The 21,280-nt window shown below is 39.1% G+C and overlaps 1 protein-coding gene across 36 annotated transcripts in view; it reads left to right on the forward strand.

Annotated features, from left to right (window-relative positions):
* The window catches only part of TFDP2 (transcription factor Dp-2), a 174,827-nt gene that overhangs the window by 124,432 nt on the left and 29,115 nt on the right, over window positions 1–21,280 (forward strand). For 23 of the 36 annotated variants that reach the window (XM_008983732.5, XM_078354072.1, XM_002759529.7 and 20 more), the window contains 3 exons: window positions 2,753–2,856; window positions 12,416–12,537; window positions 14,326–14,373. In XM_008983732.5, coding sequence (XP_008981980.1) covers window positions 2,854–2,856; window positions 12,416–12,537; window positions 14,326–14,373 — 173 coding nt within the window. In that variant the 5' untranslated portion in view covers window positions 2,753–2,853. Of the gene's footprint in view, window positions 1–2,752; window positions 2,857–7,467; window positions 7,571–12,415; window positions 12,538–14,325; window positions 14,374–21,280 lie in introns of all 36 variants that reach the window. The other 13 variants (XM_054246950.2, XM_054246951.2, XM_078354065.1 and 10 more) reach the window with 3 other exon arrangements.

Raw genomic sequence — 21,280 nt, forward strand, 5'->3', positions numbered from 1 at the left:
GCATAAAATAGGGGTCCCTAATCAGCTACCAGGTACCAGTCCATGGCCTATAAGGAACTGGGTCACACAGCAGGAGGTGAGTGGTAGGCAGGGGAACCAGTGAGTGAGCAAAGCTTCATCTGTATTTACAGCTGTTCTCTGTGGCTTGCATTGGCTCACATTACCACCTGAGCTCCACCTCTTGTCAGATGAGCCAGCAGCATTAGATTATCATAGGAGCACAAACCCTATTGTGAACTTCGCGTGTAAGGGATCTAGCTTGCACACTCCTTATGAGAAGCTAATGCCTGATGGTCTGTTATTGTCTCCCATCACTTCCAGAGGGAACTGTCTAGTAGCAGGAAAACAAGCCCAAGGCTCCCACTGATTCCAGATTATGATGATTTGTATAATTATTTCATACTAAAATGTTAATAATAGAAATAAAGTGTACTATAAATGTAAGGTGCTTGAATCATTCCAATACCATTCCTTCCCCCACCCGGATCTGTGGAAAAACTGTCTTCCACGAAACCAGCCTCTGGTGCCAAAATGGTTGGGGACTGCTGGCATAAAGGAACTGGAATAAGGAATAACAAATATGGTGGTCAGTTGAATGAGGAAGGAGGGGATGGAATGAAGATCATTTCTAGACTGGATCACTGGGTGGATTCGATGATCATATAGGAAGGCTCAGTTATATATCAAGAGTGAGAACATGAAGGAGAAGCAGATTTGGGTACTAGGACTTGCTGAATGGGTACAAGAAAGATAATTTGATTTTTAAATGTGTATTTAGGGGGAAAATGAACTCTATAGTGCCAATTGGGCAGAGAGAAAAACTGAAGGGAAAGGGCCGATGGAATAGTTGAAAATTCAGGAGACAGAATAGATAATTGATGGGTGAAATCCCTGAAGAGGCAGAAAGCACAGAGCAGAGATGAAAGAAGTCATTTAGGGCCGGGTGCGGTGGCTCACGCCTGTAATCCCAATACTTTGGGAGGCCAAGGTGGGCAGATCACCTGAGGTCAGGATTTGAGACCAGCCTGGCCAACACGATGAACCCCTGTCTTTACTAAAAATACAAAAATTTAGCTGGGCATGATGATGGGTGCCTATAATCCCAAATACTTGGGAAGTCAGCTTGAACCCGGGATGTGGAGGTTGCAATGAGCTGAGATATGCCACTGCACTCCAGCTGAGTGACAGAGCGAGACTCCATCTCAAAAGAAATGAAAAGAAAAAGAAAAATGTTATTTAGGCCGGTGCAGTGGCTCAAGCATTTTTTTGCTTGTTTATTTTTTAGATGGATTCTCCCTTTTTCACCCAGGCTGGAGTGCAGTGGCCCAGCCCGGTCTCAGCTTACTGCAACCTCCACCACCCGGGTTCATGCGATTCTTCTGCTTCAGCCTCCTGAATGGCTGGGACTGTAGGCGGGTACCACCATGCCTGGCTGATTTTTGTATTTTTAGTAGAGACAGGTTTTCACCATGTTGGTCAGGCTAGTATTGAACTTCAGACCTCGTGATCTGCCCACCTCAGCCTCCCAAAGTGCTGAGATTACAGGTGTGAGCCACCATGCCTGCCACAAGCCTTTAACACCTAGCACTTTGGGAAGCTGACAGGGAGGACTACTTGAAGCCCAGAAGTTTGAGTCGAGGCCGGGCAACATGGCAAGACCCCATCTCTACAAAATAAAAAAATTAGCTGGGTGTGGTGACACATGCCTGTGGTGTCAGCCACTTTGGAGGCTGAGGTGGGAGAATCACTTGAGCCCTGGAGTTTGAGGCTGTAGTAACCCATCATTTCATCACTGCCCTCTAGCCTGGGTGTCAGAGGGAGACCCCATCTCAAAAAAAAAAAAAAAAAAAAAAAAATTTAGTAAGGCAGCATGGTCAAGTTTTGTAAGATGCGGGCCATCTGAGGAAGGCAACTAAGAAGGAAATGTCTGTCATCCTACCCTTAAATGTTGGTTGTCCCCAGGGTTTTAGGGTTGGCCTTCTTTCACATACTTCCTGGATGATCTCCTTGGATATATTTTGTTACACTGTTATCTTCTAAGAGAAACATTGATAAGCTGAAGTTTGTCAGGGGAATTAAGTAGTTGATGTTATAGTTCAGAAAAAAATAGGTTGGCTTTTCTTTTGAGGGGAGTTTTCTTGGTAGGAGTTTGCTATGTTAATTTGAAATTTAAAGTACTGAAATCACTTGAAAACACGGAGCAGATCTCACTGTTTCTAGTATTAATAACTAGTTAGCACCATGTTTATCTAGTATTATAAAACCCCAAATCATTACTAATTTGACAATTTGAAAATATGTTAGCTTTTAGTCTCAATATTTTGTACTAAAAAGAAATCTGAATGTTTATTTTACTTTTCTTGTTAATGTTTCATACATTTTATTTGTTCTATCATGTCTATTAAAGATCTTTTCTCAATTCTGATATAAACTGATTTGGATTATATATTCTGTAAATACTTTTTCCTTTAAAAGATCAACTGAAAGTTTCATAGTTGTCAATTAATTGGAACTATTTATAGATTTTCAGTAAAACCTAAGTAAGATTAGTTATGTAGCCAAATTAATTGTATTTGTTACAACAAAGCAATCGTTCATATGGCTTTTCAGTAAGGTGTATTGTGTTTATTATATGCTTACTAAGGTAATTATAAATTACTTCAACAAAATGGATTAGGATCATGGATGTCTGTAGCTAGAAAATGACCTTGGTAATGCACAATACTAACTTAATGTTTTGATATCATTTCAGGCAACATTTCATTTGTTGCATTTCCAGTTTCCAATACCAACTCACCTACAAAGATTTTACCAAAAACCTTAGGACCAATCAATGTGAATGTTGGACCCCAAATGGTAAGAAAATTATTAAATCTTAGAATTGAAACTTTGTTTAGCTAAGACTAATTTAAAGGCGTTTGATCAGATATTCTAGTTAAGCCGGATACAGTAGGTGGCTCACGCCTGTAATGCCAACACTTTGGGAGGCCGAGGCAGGTGGATCACTTGAGCCCAAGAGTTCAAGACCAGCCTGGGCAACATGGTGAAACCCTGTCTCTACAAAAAACAGCTGGGCACTGCAATGCATGCCTGAAGTCCCAGCTGCCTGGGGGATGGAGCGGGGAGGATTGCTTCAGCCCAGGAGGTCAAGGCTGCAGTGAGCCGTGTTTGCGCAACTGCACTCCAGCCTGATGAAGCAAGGCCCTATCTTAAATAAATAAATAAATAAATAAATATTCTAATTAATTTTAGTTACCCGAGTTACTTTTAAAAAACATTTTGTTTTTGTCTGAATATATCTGGTCAAGTCTTGAGCTTGAGTAAGAGAAAGGCATTGTGCTCTCTTAATATTTAATTTTCACATATTTGAATCTGTGGATTCTGGATGTGTAGTATTAAGGTTTTTGCTCTCTGTGAGATTTCTCTTGTATTTAGTTGTTAAGTTGATTTGAAATGTATTAGACTTTATGTCCCCCTCCTTTTTTATTTTTCTTATAAAATAACCTTTACTACCCTAAACTATGTATTCTCACATAAATGGAATCTGTGACCCAATAGTTAATCTACATCTGGAGCAATTTAAAACTCCTTCCATTAAAGACTTTTGGGGAAAAAACAATATACCAATTCATTTTAATCTTTAGCAGTAGAGATAGTGAATGAAAACTGGAAAGCAGCTGTTTCTCTAAGGGCATTTGTTAATTATGCTAGAGCTTAAAGTGTGTAGCACTTTCAGAATACTTATTTATAAATAAGATTGCATTCACCTACTCTGAAACTATGTCTAATTTAAATGGCCTCACCCACCATTAGTAAAAGTACTTAAACATCTAAGCAATAACTCTTCATTGTCAGTGTCTTCTTTTCATCTATAGAGCAGTGCAGATAAATTTTGCCCATAATGTACAACAGCACCGTGGACTATGTTAAATGCAAAGTTATTTAGACAAAAATATCTTTTAACATACTTAATGGTTTCAGAAAGTCTTTAGGACACATTCTAGACATGACATTTTCCTTGGTTAGTTGAGAACTGTTTATCATCTGCAGAAATCAAGCTAAAGATACAACACAATTTACTGTAAGTATGTGAAGAATATAATCTAGCACTAAACCTCATAGAGGTTTAAGCTCAAATAAGAGCCCTCATTTTAAGGTAGCTCAGGTTATATTTTCAGACATTTGCTAAGCATTTGCCTCTCCCCAGCCACTACTATAGGTGAAATGAGATAAAACACCCAACTTTTAAAAGTCTGCATTTTGAAATGTAATTATATAAGCACCAAAATTAAATATACTCAAGCCTGTATGAGTCTTGCCCTTACAGAACTCTTATATTTTGAGAGATTATTTTCCCTTATTTTTTGTTTGTTTAATGCTGCTATACCCCAGATTTGAATTTCTCCTTTGAAAGCATATATAATTTTTCTCCCGTTGTCAGTTTGAACTATCTCTTACACATCCAGTTCTGTTAATAATAAGTAGTGATGTGTGGTATCAACTCAGTTACTGTAAATCTCAGGATCCACAAAACAAAGGTCATAAGAAGGAGAAGAGATTTGGAGTTCTACCTTCAACCGGGTCATTCCAAGTCCTTAATTTATCCCCTACTTCTAAGGTTCTTTTTTCAGTTCTGAGTTCTTGGGCAAGAATCATAATTTCCTCTTTGGCTTCCTAATTGTTATAAGACCCCATGACTGTCTCCTGAGTGTGTCCCTCCAAATTCATGTTGAAGCTCAGTCCCCATTGTGGTGGTGTTAAGGGGTGAAGTGATTAAGCTACGAGGGCTTCATTCTCATAGATGGGATTAGTGACTTTATAAAGAAGTTGAAGGGAGCTCTTTGCCCCCGCTCTGCCCCACTTCTTGTAGTGCGGACACTATAAGAAGGCACCATCTATGAAGCAGAGAGTGAACCTTCCCTAGACACTAAATTTGCTGGTGCCTTGATCTTGGACTTCCCAGCCACCAGAACTGCAAGAAATACATTTCTATCATTTATAAATTACCCATGCTAAGGTATTTTGTTATAGGAGACTAAGACAAAAATTAGTACCAAGAACTGGGGTGCTGCCATGACAAACACCTACAACTGTAGAAGTGGCTTTGAACTGGGTAATGGGCAGAAGCTGGAAGAGTTCAGAGGAACAGGCTGAAAAAAGCCTCTTGAGATGAGTGGACCATTAAGGGTGATTCTGGTGAGGAATCAGAAGAGGAGAGCTATAGAGAAAGCCTCACTCCTAATTAGTGATTACCTTAGTGGTCGTGAAGAGAATGTTGGCACAAATATGGATGGTAAAAGCCATTGTAATGAGGTCTTAGACAGGAGTGAGGGACATGTTATTGGAAACTGGAGGCAAGGCCATCTTTGTTACAGAACAGCAAAAGGCTGGGCACAGTGGCTGATTTCTGTAATCCCAACATTTTGTGAGGCCAAGGCAAGAGGATCTCTTGAGCCCAGGAGTTTCAGACCAGCCTGGGCAACATAGTGAGACTTCATCTCTACTAAAAAAAAACAACTTAAAAAATTAGGTAGGCTGGGTGCAGTGGCTAATGCCTACAATCTCAGCATTTTGGGAGGCCAAGGCTGGTGGATCACTTGAGGTCAGGAGTTTGAGACCAGCCTGGCCAACATGGTGAAACCCCATCTCTACTAAAAATACAAAAATGAGCCGGACATGGTGGCAGGTGCCTATTTAGGAGGCTGAGGCAGGAGGATCATTTGAACCCAGGAAGCAGAGGTTGTGGTGAGCAGAGATTGCACCACTGCACTCTAGCCTGAGCAACAGAGTGAGACTTTGTCTCAAAAAAAAAAAAAGCCAAGCATGTCCGCACCTATAGTCCTAGCCACTTGGGAGACCAAGGAGAGAGGATCACTTGGGCCCAAGATTTCAAGGCTGTAGTAGCCTGATTGACAGAGTGAGACTCTGTCTCAAAAAAATAAAATAAAACAACCAAACAACCACAAAAAAAGTGGCAAGGGACTTGAGTGTATTGTTTTCCTGTTCTAAGGAAGGAGGAACTTAGAAGCAGTGAAATTGGATAATTGGCCAAAGAAATTTCTAAGCAAAGTGTTTAGGGATCAACATGGCTTCTCTTGGCTCTTTATAGTAAAATGTGAGAAGAGAGAAATGAATTAAAGATATAATTTATAATCAAAAGTGAAGATTTGGGAAAGTCTCAGCTTGGTCATGTAAAGAATAAAAAGGCATATGTTCTAGAGAGAACACCAAAAGGGTGGCAAAATCACCTTTGGATAAGGAGATTAACGTGGATGGGTGGAAGCTTGGTGCTTTCTTCAAAACAGTGGAAGAATAAACCCACAGCATTCAGTGATTACCAGTGCTGCCCCTTGCCCCCATCACAGGCCCAGAGTACCAAGGCATGGGGGACAGAACTATCAAAGAGGGGCTTCAGGCGCTAATGGAACACTGGTAATCCCTGCCTGGCACTGTGTCAAGTCTTCTCCCCAAATTTTGGCACAGTGCTCCTTAGCCATTCCAGGTGTGGCTCCAGTAGGCCCAGGTATAGTGCAGGTCACAGTGACTGCTCCTCTAGAGGGCATAGGTGGTGAACCTTGGCAGTTTCTGAGTGATGCCATCTCCAACAGGTGTAGAGTGCACAAGCTGCAGGGTATGATAACTTCCACCTAGATTTCAAAAGATGCCCTGGAGAGCCTTAGCAGATCCTGGCAGAGAATTACTACAGAGGTGAGGCCACCACTAGGAACCCTCACTAGGGCAAAGCTTAGTGGAGCTGAGCTGAGCGGGGCAGGGTCACTCCCTGAGGCCCTAGTCTACTAGAGCTTCCAGCATGCAACTCCAGCCTGGGAGAGCCACATGCAGACCCAACCCAGGAGAACTGCAGCATGGGCTGTCCCCAATAAAGTCATGGGGGTGGGGGCTTCTGGTACCTCAGGGCCCAACTCCTGCCCCGTGTGTCCAGAAGGCAGGATATCAAGTCAAAGATTATTGTGAAGCCTTAAAAGTTAATGTTTGCCCTGTTGGGTTTTGGATTGGTTGGGGCCTATTATCCCTTTCTTCTTTTCTATTTTCTTCTTTTTGGAATGGGAATGTCTGTTCTGTGTCTGTCCCCTCATTGTATTTTGGAAACAGGTTGGATTTCACAGGCTAACAGCTAGAGGGGAATTTGCCTCAGGATGAATTGCACCTTTGAGTCTTACCCATATCTGATTTTGGGAAGGAGTTAAGACTTGTAAGGCTATTGGCATGAAATGAATGCATTTTGCCTGTGAAATAGACATGAATTTTAGAGGGCCAGGAACTGATGCTCTGGTCTGAATGTGTTCCTCCAAAACTCATGTTGAAACCTAATCCCTACTATGGTGGTATTAAGAGGCGGGGCCTTTTGGGAAATGATGAAGTCATGAGGGCTTCACCCTCATGAGTGGAATTAGTGCCCTTATAAAAGAGGTTGAAGGGAGCTCCCTGGACCTTTTCTGCTATTAGGATGCAACCAGAAGGCATCATCTTTGAAGGAGTGAATAAGCCCTCACCAGGCACTGAATCTGCCAGCGCTTTAAGTTTGGACCTCTCAGCAGCCTCCAGAACAGTGAGCGATAAGTTTCTGTGATTTGTAAATTGCCAAGTTTTATATTCCTTGCAGAAGACTTTAAAAAAAAGTAATTAATTACTCAATTTAAGGTGGTGTGTCAGAGTAGCCTGAATGGACTAAGACACTCAGAGCCATTTATTGGTTCTCCTAACTCCCTCATCCATGATTTTTTTTTAAAGTTTTTGTTTAGTTAAAGAATTATTGGATAAAATCTCATCCATTTACTTCTTAGCCTTCTTTTTCTACTTGCCCTTTTAACTTTACATGTCTTTTGGAAGCTAAATCTTAATGGTAGATAGGAATTTCAAAAGGCCCCATGAAAAGTTTTCATTTGTTTTCTGTGGTTATGGAAACTAGTTTAGTGGTACCTATTTTAGTTTGAAATACTTGCCCTTTTCTTACAGGTTCTCTTAAGGTTGTATAAGTTATGAATCTTATGATTATATATACAGTTGACCTTTGAACAATGCAGGAGATAAGGGCACAGCCCCTGTGCAGTCAGAAATCCATATATAACTTTTGATTTCTCCAAAATTTAACTATTAATACCTTATTATTGATTAGAAGCCTTACTATAATACAAAGTCAAATAACATGTTTTATGTTATATTTGTTATTTTGTATGTTAATATATATTATATACTGTATTCTTAAAGTAAGCTAGAAAAATATTACTAAGAAGATCATTAGGGAAATACATTTATAAGTGGAAGTGAACCATCATAAAGGTCTTCATCCTCGATGTCTTCATATTGAGTAGGCTGAGGAGGAGAAAAAGGAGGAGTTGGTCTGGCTGACTCAGGGGTGGCAGAAGTGGAAGAAAATCCATGTATAAGTGGACCTGCCTAGTTCAATCCCATGTTGTTCAAGGGTCAACTGTATAAGATAATATCATGGCTGTATTATTTTAGAAGAGTAAACACTGTATGCTTCTTACAGTGAAAACCAAAATTCCATCAAATAGTGAAATCTCTTAATATACCACTTTATAATTTTGTAAATTTTTCCCTTTAGAATACATATGCTCTGTTGGCTTTTTTAACTGTAGATGGCAGTAGTACATAAAATACGTTGACTGAGGGCAGGAAAATGTTCAGAATAATGTTTAATTGCTATGTGATTTTCCCAGCCTAACTAATTCTATTGTCAGAGAAACCACATGATAACATTTAAATTAAGGCTGTCTGGATTGGAATGTAGGATTTGCAGTAATTAAAGAAAAAAAAATGTCTGGATTTTTGATAGGGGGACTCTGATATTTAAAACTCCATTTTCCTTATTGTATCAAGTGAATATTAAAAGTATGTTTTTACCTCCAACTTTAATACTTTAGTTTGGGCTTTTTTTTTTTGAGATGGAGTCTCACTCTGTCACCCAGGCTGCAGTGCAGTGGCACAATCTCAGCTCACTGCAACCTCCACTTCCTGGGTTCAGGTGATTCTTCTGCCTCAGCTTCCTGGATAGCTGGGATTACAGGTGTTTGTCACAATACTCAGCTAATTTTTTAATAGTTTTAGTAGAGATGGGGTTTCACTATGTTGGCCAGGCTGGTCGAACTCCTGCCTCAGCCTCCCAAAGTGCTGGCTGGGATTACAGGAGTGAGCCACCGCACCTGGCCTGGGATTTCAACATTAGGTGCAGGGTTGGAAAGCATGACTGGCTCATCACCCTATAAACCAATTTTCTTATATTCTGTGGGTGTTCAAGTTTCACTGGCTTTCCTTTTGTTTTATTTCTTACGTTTCACTCTCATTATCCTAGTTTAGGAACTTATAGCATCTCATAAGCTTTTTGACTTTATCTTTTCAATTCAAGTGTGTCGTCTCTCCAGTTTGTTCATGCAGGGAATGTTTATTAAGGAATTGCTATGTACCAGGCCCTGTGCTAAGGGAAGGGAGCAGAGTGTTGCTAATCACTCTCCGATCAGCAAAGAATATTAGCTAACAATCTGACAATGAGGAAGGGGGAAAACAAGAAAATGTAAACTAGAATTGACTTTCAAAGTCATTTTCATAAGGATAGAGAGTTTTTCTCTATGTCCTGTTTCCCTTCCCCCTTTCTTTTTTTCTTTCCTTTTTTTTTTTTTTTTTTTTTTTCTTTGAGGTGGAGTCTCTATCTGTTGCCCAGGCTGGAGTGCAGTGGCATGATCTTGGCTTACTAAAACCTCCCCCTCTGCCTCCTGGGTTCAAGTGATTCTCCTGCCTCAGCCTCCAGAGTAGCTGGGATTATAGGCACTTACCCCCACACCCCACTAATTTTTGTATTTTTAGTAGAGACAGGGTCTCACCAGGTTGGCCAGGCTGGTCTTGAACTCCTGACCTCAAATGATCCACCTGTCTCTGCCTCCCAAAGTGCTAGGATTACAGGTGTGAGCCACTGTGCCCAGCTTCTTCCTTTTTTTTTTTTTTCTACAAAGCCCTGTAAATCAGCAAAACCAAGCATGTAGGCTGCTAATACCATATAGAATAAGATCTCCTTAGTAATAATAGTGCAGGAGTAGTACAATCTGTTTCAAGGGTAAATTGGAATGCTTAGAATAGCTTTGTAGATACTCCGGTTCAAGGAATAGAGTCGACCGGAGGCTAATCAGATAACTCACATTTTTCTTCATAAGCTGTCTATACCCAAGGTTGGCATGATAGAGAATGTGATGTAGTGATTGGTGGAAACAATGCTTTCTATTTTTTTTAGTGGAGTTTATATAATCCTTTTAGCATATCAGTAAATGAAGGTCCTTTTTTCCCCTATTATTTTAAAAGTTGAGTATTTTATCCCGACAGTAAATATTTATTGTGCCTTTCCTATGAGCTTCCTGCCATTATGTTAAACCCTGCAAAGAACTTAGTTTAGCAAGATACTCTCCACCCCTAAAGATCCTGCACTGAAATGAAAGTGGGGATGCGGGTCCAGACATGTGGAATGGGAAGTGCAAGCATACTTGGAATGCAAGGCAGAATTTGATAAGAGGTACAGACACATTGTCTGACTTTATGTTTTCTCACTAGGAAAACTTCTGAGTGCCTTATTTAATATCCTTGGTGTATCGGACATAATCAGAACTCTCCAGACATCTGTCAGAATTAGTATCTTTTGTTTTTATTTTTTCAAACTATAGAATGAACTTATTAAAGCTATTTCATAAATATTTGTAGGTACTAACATCTTCCTAGCCCCAAACTAACATAATGTCAAAACATAAACAGAAGCTAACTAAAGTTGTTAAATACTTGATAAATGAATAAATATTGACTAGACTTTAATAACTGGGTCTGAAATATTTTTATACTACAGAGGTTATTGTTTGACTCTTTCCTTCAAATGCAAATGGAGGGCTTGAAATGCTTATGAATTCTTCTCTTTGGTTATGTATGGAACAAGTTAGCAATGAACTTAATGATTCACCCTGGCAGCAGAAACAGGTTTCATTTGGTCAGGGAGATAAAAATTAATTAGCATTTTGTCTTGCATAGGCAGTAGGGAAATAGAACTATTTCTCTTATTTGAGGACTTACTAACAATTATAATCCCTATAGGTATTTTTCTCTCTTAATTGGGACTTAAAACTTACTATCATGAATACTTTCAAAACTTACAAAAATAGAACTATATGCCCAGCAGTTGCTTCAACAATTATCCACATAGGAGCCAATCATTTTTTATTAATATCCCCATTCACTGGAGCATGCCTCTTCCTATTTTTTTTTTTTTTAACATGAAAATACTTCTGAAGTTATTACTGGGCTGCTAGTTTTTTAATGTTAATTACTATAAATGTCTTTGGAAAAAACATGTTTTTTGTTTTTTTTTTTTAAACCCGTGAAAATTTTAAGACCTGGAAAGCAATTTGGTAACACATATAAGGTACCTTTTAAAAAAGTCTTTAGGGATTCCATTAATCCCCTTTCTGGAGTCTATCCTTAGGAAATAGAAATTAAGGGCAAGGTCTTTGTACAAAAATGTTTATCACAGCATTCTTTATAATAGTAAATAATTAAAAACCCGTATGTATCTAGTAGGGAATAATAAATCCACATGGCAGAATGTTTCATGGTCTTATTTTAAAGAGTATTTAATAACATGAAATACTCTTTTTTTTGTTCGTTTGTTTGAGACAGAGTTTTGCTTTTTTTGCCCAGGCTGGAGTGTGATGGCGTGATCTTGGCTCATTGTAACCTCTGCCTCCCGGGTTCAAGCAGTTATCCTGCCTCAGCCTCCTGTGTAGCTGGGATTACAGGCGTGTACCACCACGCCCAGCTAATTTTGTATATTTAGTAAAGACAGAGTTTTACCATGTTGGCCAGGCTGGTCTTGAACTCCTGACCTCAGATGATCCACCCGTCTGGTCCTCCCAAAGTGCTGGGATTATAGGCAAGAGCCACTGCACCCAGCCCAATACTCTTAAAAATGGATCAAATTACATCTATATAATAATCCAAGCTGGATAGTATCTTTGTGTATACTGTATGATGGACTGTGGAAGTCTGATTTGCTGTTATTGTGGTTCTAGTAAATCAAGCTATACTGCAATTTATTTCCTCAGTTTCAAAGAAAACTTTTCATTTTTCTATTTTGAAAGCATTGTCAGTTCTTTGCTTAATCCTTCCAAATTGCCACTCATTTGCTGTTTTTATGACCTCATGTCAGTATTCAGGATACTTGTTCTTTAAGAGCCTAGGATATAAGTTCATCAGAGGTGTTGCTTATATTTTTAGATGACCGACATTAAGTGCCTTTTAGGCAGCAAGCTTTCCTCATATGTAGGTTAGCAATCAACGTTATTTTCTACCTGTAGGCTTTTCTTAATAATTAAGAATATTATATTCTTTGTTCCTAACTTTACAGATTATAAGCACACCACAGAGACTTACCAGTTCAGGAAGTGTTCTGATTGGGAGTCCATATACCCCTGCACCAGCAATGGTTACTCAGACACACATAGCAGAAGCTACTGGCTGGGTCCCTAGGTAAGAGTGTTGCAAGTTACTATTTTTTAAACCTTAAAAAAAAAAAGTTTAGACTTTTTTTTCCTCACTATCTTGTCTTCTCTTTTTGTTTTATTTTAGTCTAGTTCTTAAAAACAAATGTTTTTCCTTCAAAATCACCTATTCCATTTCACGTTATATCTTAGACATAAATCATCTCTGGAACAACTATTTTTAAACAGAGAAATACAGTACAATAACTTGTAACTAAACCCTGTGATTTTTTTTTTTTTTTTTTTTTTTTTTTTTTTTTTTTTTTTTTTTTTTTTTTTTTTGAGACGGAGTTTCGCTCTTGTTACCCAGGCTGGAGTGCAATGGCGCAATCTCGGCTCACTGCAACCTCCGCCCCCTGGGTTCAGGCAATTCTCCTGCCTCAGCCTCCTGAGTAGCTGGGATTACAGGCACGCGCCACCATGCCCAGCTAATTTTTTGTAATTTTTAGTAGAGACGGGGTTTCACCATGTTGACCAGGATGCTCTCGATCTCTTGACCTCGTGATCCACCCGCCTCGGCCTCCCAAAGTGCTGGGATTACAGGCTTGAGCCACCGCGCCCGGCCAACCCTGTGATTTTTTAAACTCTGAATAGGACTACTTTTATTATTATAACATTTAACTTTAGAGATGTAAAAACTATATTTTATATATTTTTAACTCACATAAAAAAGGAGTTAAATATTAAGTGTTGGCTATACTCAGAATTTCCCCTATGAATTCTTATTTCCTTAAAAAATCAGAAAAGGCTAGGAAAAGAGGCCAAATAAGATTTTTATTAAATTTCCTCTTGATTCTTTGTAAACACTGAACAATTGAATCAATATCCCTTCCATGTTACTCATTTGCCACTTTTATTACAAACTTAAATATGTTTCATCTTTACATGTAAAATACTTATGCCTTTCTCCACTCCTTATTATTTTAGCACCTCATACTTCCATAAAAGAAAAAGAAATAAGTGACTCAAAACCTCATTTTGTCACTTTAGACATTTTGTTACTTTAGAAGTTATTTACATGGTGGAATACTGCATTGGTGATTCTATCATATGTGAGTTTGAGCAAGCAGATGGCAAATCTTAGTTCAGTAAGAATCTCCTTGCTTCAAGTATATTAAGTGAAACTAATAACAATCCTGGCAAGGTGCTTTAAGTTGTATACATATCAATATACATACATACATGCACACACATGTACAAACACATAAGTATTAAAGACAGATAGTTTTGTATCTACATACTTTTCCATTATCAATTGAACTGAAGTGACAGAATTAGCTGTAATCCTGTGGGCATTATTCAATCCTTATGAACATTCTTACGTAGGTCTAAGGTTACCTTGGATTTCTGTATGGCCTTGAAAGATTATAACATGAAAGCCAAGCCTCTGCCAGCAGTGTTGGCCCACTTTGGAAATGGCCAGGGTCTGGATGTTTTCAGCCCCATTTGTGCTTTATATTGGAGGTGGCAGGATTGTCTTGTGTTTTATGGTCAGTATTTTGCAGAGTGAATATAATTTTTCTCTGTCTTATTTGCAAGTTTGCAGTGTTTTCCTCGCTAACTGTTCATTGAGCTGATTTCAACTCATGATTAGTATGTTGTGATGTCTTGTTCACATGATAAAATTAAGATTTATTTCATATACCTATCTTTTGTATGTGTTAGTTTTAGTCTGAATATATTCAGTGTAGAATTAGATAAGTTATAATAAAGTATTAACGAAATTAAATTTCGTCTAAGTATGTGTTGTTTTTATGCTATCTTTTTTCCTTTTTAGTGATAGAAAACGGGCTAGAGAATTTATAGACTCTGATTTTTCAGAAAGGTGAGTATACGTAAATATTTTGAAAGATTTTGCTGTATAGAGAGGTTGTTGGTGTTGCGACTACTCTGGTTTTATGTGATGTTTTTCTTCATGTAACTTAAACTTCATTCAGTTTTTGCCATTATTTCATTCTGCATTGAGTGGCCCAGTTCATTCATAGTGTCTGTATGGTTTCAGGAGAAATTACCGTGTGAGCAGATTGGCTGTTGGTAGTATATCCCTTAGTCCCTCCCCTCTTTCCTTCTGGGAAATGAAGAGTTCTCTCAAGTGAACACTCCACATTACCCTAATATGCCCAAACTTTAACAAGCTTTTCCCTTTCCTTTTTCCTTTCCTTTCCTTTCCTCCCCTTCCCCTCCCCTCCCCCTCCCCTTCCCCTTCCCCTTCCCCTTTCCGAGACAGGAGTCTCGCCAGGCTATCGTGCAGTGGCACCATCTCGGCTAGAATCTTGTTTTTTGAACTGTTTGCAGTGCAGAGGTGCCACCAATTTTAACTGATAAATGGTTCCATTTTAAGGCCTTAAACATTGCTAAATACATCTGCAAGAACTTGTACTGTTACCCTTTCCAAGGATAAACACCAGTAAACACCAGTTTGAGTTGGAAAGAGGACTTTCCATTAAAGAGAAAATAACATTTCACCATATATTTCTATGATGAAATATGGCAGCTCCTCAGACATGATTATATCTGTTGAAAACAGTTAAGACCAAGGAGCAAGCAACAAAATCCACCAAAGAACTGAAACTGCACTAGCATCAGGACAAGAAAACACACATCTTTTATACGTAGTCCGAAGACTCTTACTCAGAGCCTGTTCACTTTCATTTTAGACTGAATTCTCACACATTTGGCCATCTAGTTTCTCAGGGCACAGCAAATTAGAGCTAGCAAATTAGAAAATGTAGGAGTTTCTGTCCAGGTGCAGTGGCTCACACCTGTAACCCTAGCACTTTGGGAGGCTGAGGCGGGTGGATCACTTGAGGTCAGGAGTTTGAGACCAGCCTAGCCAACATGGCAAAACCCCAACACTACTGAAAATACAAAAATTAGCCAGGCGTGGTGGTGCATGCCTGTAATCCCAACTGCTTGGGAGGCTGAGGAAGGAGAATTGCTTGAACCGAGCAGGTAGAGGTTGCAGTGAGCCGAGATCGAGCCACTGCACTCCTGCGTATGCAATGGGAGACTCCATCTTGCTCTGACACCCAGAATGGAGTACGGTGGCACAGTCACGGCTCACTACAGCCTTGACCTCCTGGGCACAAGCAGTCCTCCCACCTTAGCCTCCTAAGTAGTGGGCACACACCACCACCCCTCGTTAGGTTTTACATTTTTTGTAGAGATGAGGTCTTGTTATGTTGCCCAAGCTGGTCTTGAACTCATGGGCTCAAGCGATCTGCCTTCCTCGGCCTCCCAAAGTCCTAGGATTACAGGCGTGAGCCACTGTGCTTGGCCAAAATAGACATTAATTTCATAACATTTCTACAATTATTTTAATTTTTCAAACAAGCCTGTTTCAAACAAACAATTCTTTAAAATTATTAGCTAAATTAGAAAAGTAAACTTTTATTTTAATCCTCATTTCTAATGATGAAATAAGCATCCTTAACTATTTTTTCCAGAAAAGGCATACCTTTGCTTAAGGTAGCAGCAGTAATAGTTAACCAGATGTGACAATGGAAGTAATTTAAAGAATGAAGATCAGGGCACATTACCTATGGGATAGTCCAGCTCCACAAGGAGCAATGTAAAAAGAAGAAAACGAATACAATAGTTTGTGTTAGTTTTGCTCAAAAACTTGACCCACTCACATGTTGAATTTGGTTTTGTAGCCATAATTGATGATGAAATACATAAACTACAGCATCTGATTTGCAGAAATATACTGGCTTATGAAGCCATGAAACCATCAAAACTTTAGCATAAAAGACAACAAAACATAAGCGAGTTCAAAACCAAAAGAACCATGGAGAAATAAAAAGTTGTTGGGCAACTATCACCACTATCCAGCTCCAGAACTTTTTCACCATCCTGTATTGAAACTCTTTCCCCATGAAGCAACAACACTTCATTTCCCACTCCCCCATAGTCCCTCTGTTCTGTTTTCTATGAGTTTGATTATAATTTCATTTCATATAAGTGGAATCATACAATATTTATTTATTTTTTCTTATAGAGATGGGGTTTCACCGTGTTGGCCAGCCTGGTCTCAAACTCTTGACCTCAGGTGATCCACCCATCTTGGTCTCCCAAAGTGCTAGGACTACAGGCGTGACCCACTGTTACCACCCCAATATTTATCTTTTTACGTTTGACTTATGTTACTTACGTCTTCGAGGTTCATCTGTAGTGTTGCATGTATCAGAATTTTATTCCTTTTTAAAGCTGAATATATTTCATTGCATGTATATACCACATTTTATCTGTTTATCCATTGGTGGGCAGTTGGGTTGCTTCCACATTTCAAGTATTGTGAATAATGGTGCTATGAACATGGGTGTACAAATACCTGTTTGAGTTCCTGCTTTCAAATTCATCTGGGTATATACCCAGAAGTGGAATTACTGAGTCATATGGTAATTCTATGTTTACTTTTTTGAGAAATTGCTGTATTGTTTTCCACAGCGGCTGTACCATTTTATATTTCTACCAGCAGTGCACAGTGGGTGCAGCTTTCTACATCCTCTCCAACACTTCTTGTTTTCAGTTTTTGTTTAATAATAGCCATTCTAATCGGTATGAAGTGGCATCTCATTATGGTTTTGATTTACATTTCTCTAGTGATGAGTGATGTTGAGCATCTTTTCATGTACTTTTTGGCCATTTGTATATCTTTTAGGATAAATGACTATTAAGTCTTTCACCTTTTTTTTTCTTCTTGAGATGGAGTCTCACTCCCAGGCTGGAGTGCAGTGACATGAACTGTAACCTCTGCCTCCTGGATCCAAGTGATCCTCCTGCCTCAACCTCCCAAGTAGCTGGGATTACAGACATGTGCCACAATGCCCGGCTAATTTTTGTATTTTTTGTGGAGATGGGTTTCACTGTGTTGGTCAGGCTGGTCTTGAATTCCTGACCTCAAGTGATTCAACTACCTTGGCCTCACAAAGTGTTGGGATTACAGACATGAGCCATTACACCCAGCCCTTTGCCCATTTTTGAATTGGGTTTTTTGGTTTTTCAGTGTTGTAGTTCTTTATATAGCCTTTTGCCTTTTAGTGTTCTTTAACTAGAGCCGTTTTTTGCTTAACTTTCAAAGTGGTTTACTGGATTGGTTGCAGGACCAAATCCCTCATCTGTGCATGGCAGGTGTTGAGTCTTCTAACCTTCCTTGTTGAATTTTAATGGGTATATTGATTGAGTTCTGGCATGATACTCTATTAACCTTCCAAATAATAAGCTTACTTTCTTGATTCAGCCCTTTGGTTTTCTATTGCTTGAGAAAATTCTGGCAGCTTATGAAGGGGAAAAATCACTTGTAGTGTACCGTATGTTATATGCATTTCATCCTCACAACTCGTGAGATGGGTATTCTGCATTTTTCAGATAAATGACTGTGGATCAGAGTTAAATAGAGCAAATTGTTCAAAATACGTATCTGATAGTTTACTGATGTTGATATTTAACCACGTTTTCTTCAGGTTTATTATCAATGTATTCACTGAACTGATTTTAGAAAATTCTTACATGTAGGCTTGTATCTACATTTCAAGAGTATAGCTATCAGCATTTTATAAGAGTTGTTAAAATTATAGTTGTTCCTACTTAAGGACTACGTTTAGTTTCTTCCTTTAAATATATCCGGACATGACTACAGAGAGCCAGTTAGCCAAGTGATGGCTTGAAACCACACCATCTTACCACTCCCTTTAACAGAAAGACCAAGAATTGGATGAAAAACAACCTTAGTTCACTCCTGGCTTTTCACAAGTATATAACTGGCTGGCCCAAAGGTAGTGAGTTATCTCAATTGATTGTTCACAGTCATTTGAACACAGATTGAACTCATCGTTCTACATTTGACCCCCTTCTCACTACTGTACTTGTGTAGTCTTAAGAATGTATGTAACTATGTAACCACTAAGTAGAGAAATTATTTACTTCATGCCATTAACCAATTCTTTGCCTGGCTATATATAAAATCCCATACCTAACATCATTGCTGTCCAATAATGTTGAAAGAAAATAAATATTTGAATTTAATTTTAATATTTTTATTATTATTGTTTTTATTTATTTATTTATTTATTTTTTGAGACGGAGGTTTGCTCTTGTTACCCAGGCTGGAGTGCAATGGTGCGATCTCGGCTCACCACAACCTCTGCCTCCTGGGTTCAAGCAATTCTCCTGCCTCAGCCTCCCGAGTAGCTGGGACTATAGGCGCATGCCACCATGCCCAGCTAATTTTTATATTTTTAGTAGAGACGGGGTTTCACCATGTTGACCAGGATGGTCTTGATCTCTTGACCTCGTTATTCACCCGCCTCAGCCTCCCAAAGTGCTGGGGTTACAGGTGTGAGCCACCGCGCCTGACCTATGTTTATTATTTTTTTAAGACCAAGTTTCACTCTTGTTGCTCAAGCTAGAGTGCAATGGCATAATCTTGTTTCGCCACAACCTCCACCTCCTGGGTTCAAGTAATTCTCCTGCCTCAGCCTCCTGATTAGCTGGGATTATAGGCATGCGTCACTACACCCATGGTGTGGTGTGGTGTGGTGTGGTGTGGTGTGTAGTATAGTGTAATTTTTAGTAGAAACCAGGTTCGCTATGTTGGCCAGGCTGGTCTCAAACTCCTGACCTCAGATGATCTGCCTGCCTCAGCCTCCCAATGTGCTGGGATTACAGGTATGAGCCACTATGCCCAGCCTAATATTTTTAATTTAATTCATTATATCCAAAACATTGTATTTCAATGTGTCATTAAATATAAAAATCACTAGTAAGGTATTTTACATCCATTCCTCATGTTAATTATTTAAAATCCAGTGTGTTCAACTTAAACGTATCTCAATTCACACTTCCCACGTATCAAGTACTCAGTAGCCACATGTGAGTTGTGCCTAGGGGTAGTGGACCGTGCTGAGTAGGAGGTTTAAAATGCAACTCATAAACTTAATTCATCTCTTTGATCTCAGTAAATGACCCTTCTTTCTAGAGGTTATTCTATTCCTCTCTTCCTTACTTTCCACATCAGTTTTATTGATTTTTATCTTTTAAAATTTTGTAAATCCATCTTTTTGTCTCCTGCCCTACCACTGCCCCAGTTTGGGGATTCTTCTTCTGTCACCTGGACTATTTCAATAGCCTCTCAAATTGGTCTTTGTCATTGCTTTTGCCTCATAAATTCCACTTCTACTGTTTAACTCTGATTCTAAAATCTTCTGATTTGCAGTGAGAATGTCTGCCTAACTGAAAATCTCACCATTCTACTTCCCCACTTAATACCATGCAGTGTATTTTAGTTATTCCATATGATTTCAAATAAATAGTCTGTGATGTAAGATACCTATTCTGTCACAAGGGATGCACACACGATTCTTTGGGAATATAGGGAAAAGAAAATAGGTATCTGTTGTTTCCTCATATTCCTTTTAAAACTGCATGTTTAGTATCTGTTTCTATATACATAACATAGAACATGTAAATTATTTATCACTAAATATATTCACAGTCCCACATCACTTAATGAGGGGATGTGTTCTGAGAAATGCTTCATTAGGTGATTTCATCATTACGTGAACATCATCAAGTGTACTTACCCAAACCCAGAATGGCGTGGCCTACTACACACCTAGGTACTTGGCATAGCTTATTGCTCCTAGGCTACAAACCTGCATAGTATGTTACTATACTGAATACTATAGGTAATTGTAACACAGTGATAAGTATTTGTGCACCTAAATATACCTAAACATTGAAAAGGTATGACTAAAAATACTTTGTAAAAGATATTTTTTAAATGACACACCTTTATAGGGCACTTTTCAGGAAGGGAGCTTGCAGGACTGGAAGTAGCTCTGGGTCAGTCAGTGAGTGGTGAGGGAATATGAAGGCCTAGGACATTACTGCACACTTCTATAGACTTTATAATCACTGTATACTTAGGCTACAGTAATTTATTTTAAAAAGATTTTTCTTTCTTCAGTAATAAGTTAACCTTAGCTTACTATAACTGTTTTACTTGATAAACTTTTTAATGTTCTCAAACTATTTAATTCTTAGTAACACTTAAACATAGCTGGATACGGTGGATCACGAGGTCAGGAGTTCGAGACCAGATTGGCCAATATGGTAAAACCCCGTCTCTATTAAAAATACAAAAATTAGCCAGGTGTGGTGGCAGGCACCTGTAGTCCCAGCTACTTGGGAGGCTGAGGCAGAAGAATTGCTTGAACCCAGGAGGCAGAGGTTGCAGTGAGCCTAGATTATGCCACTGCACTCTAGCCTGGGCAACAGAGCAGGACTCCATCTTCTCAAAACAAAAACAAGAAAACCACGCAAACACAAACATATTAGCCAGGAGCAGTGGCTCATACCTGTAATCCCAGCACTTTGGGAGGCCAAGGTGGATGGATCACTTGAGGTCAGGAGTTCAAGTCCAGCCTGACCAACATGGTGAAACCCCATCTCTAATAAAACGATAAAAATTAGCCAGTCATGGTGGTGGGCACCTGTAATCCCAGCTACTCAGAAGGCTGAGGCAGGAGAATCACTTGAACCCAGGAGGCGAAGGTTGCAGTGAGCTGAGATCGCATCACTGCACTCCAGCCTAGGGGATCAAGCGAGACACTTTCTCAAAAAAAAAAACAGAAACCCACAAACATGTTAATTGCTCTAAAAATGCACTTAGATAGAATGAATAATTCCTAGTATTTTGTAATATAATAGGTTGCTGTAGTTAACAACCA

This window comes from Callithrix jacchus, chromosome 17, assembly GCF_049354715.1.
Source record: "Callithrix jacchus isolate 240 chromosome 17, calJac240_pri, whole genome shotgun sequence".
Taxonomy (NCBI): Eukaryota; Metazoa; Chordata; class Mammalia; order Primates; family Cebidae; genus Callithrix; species Callithrix jacchus.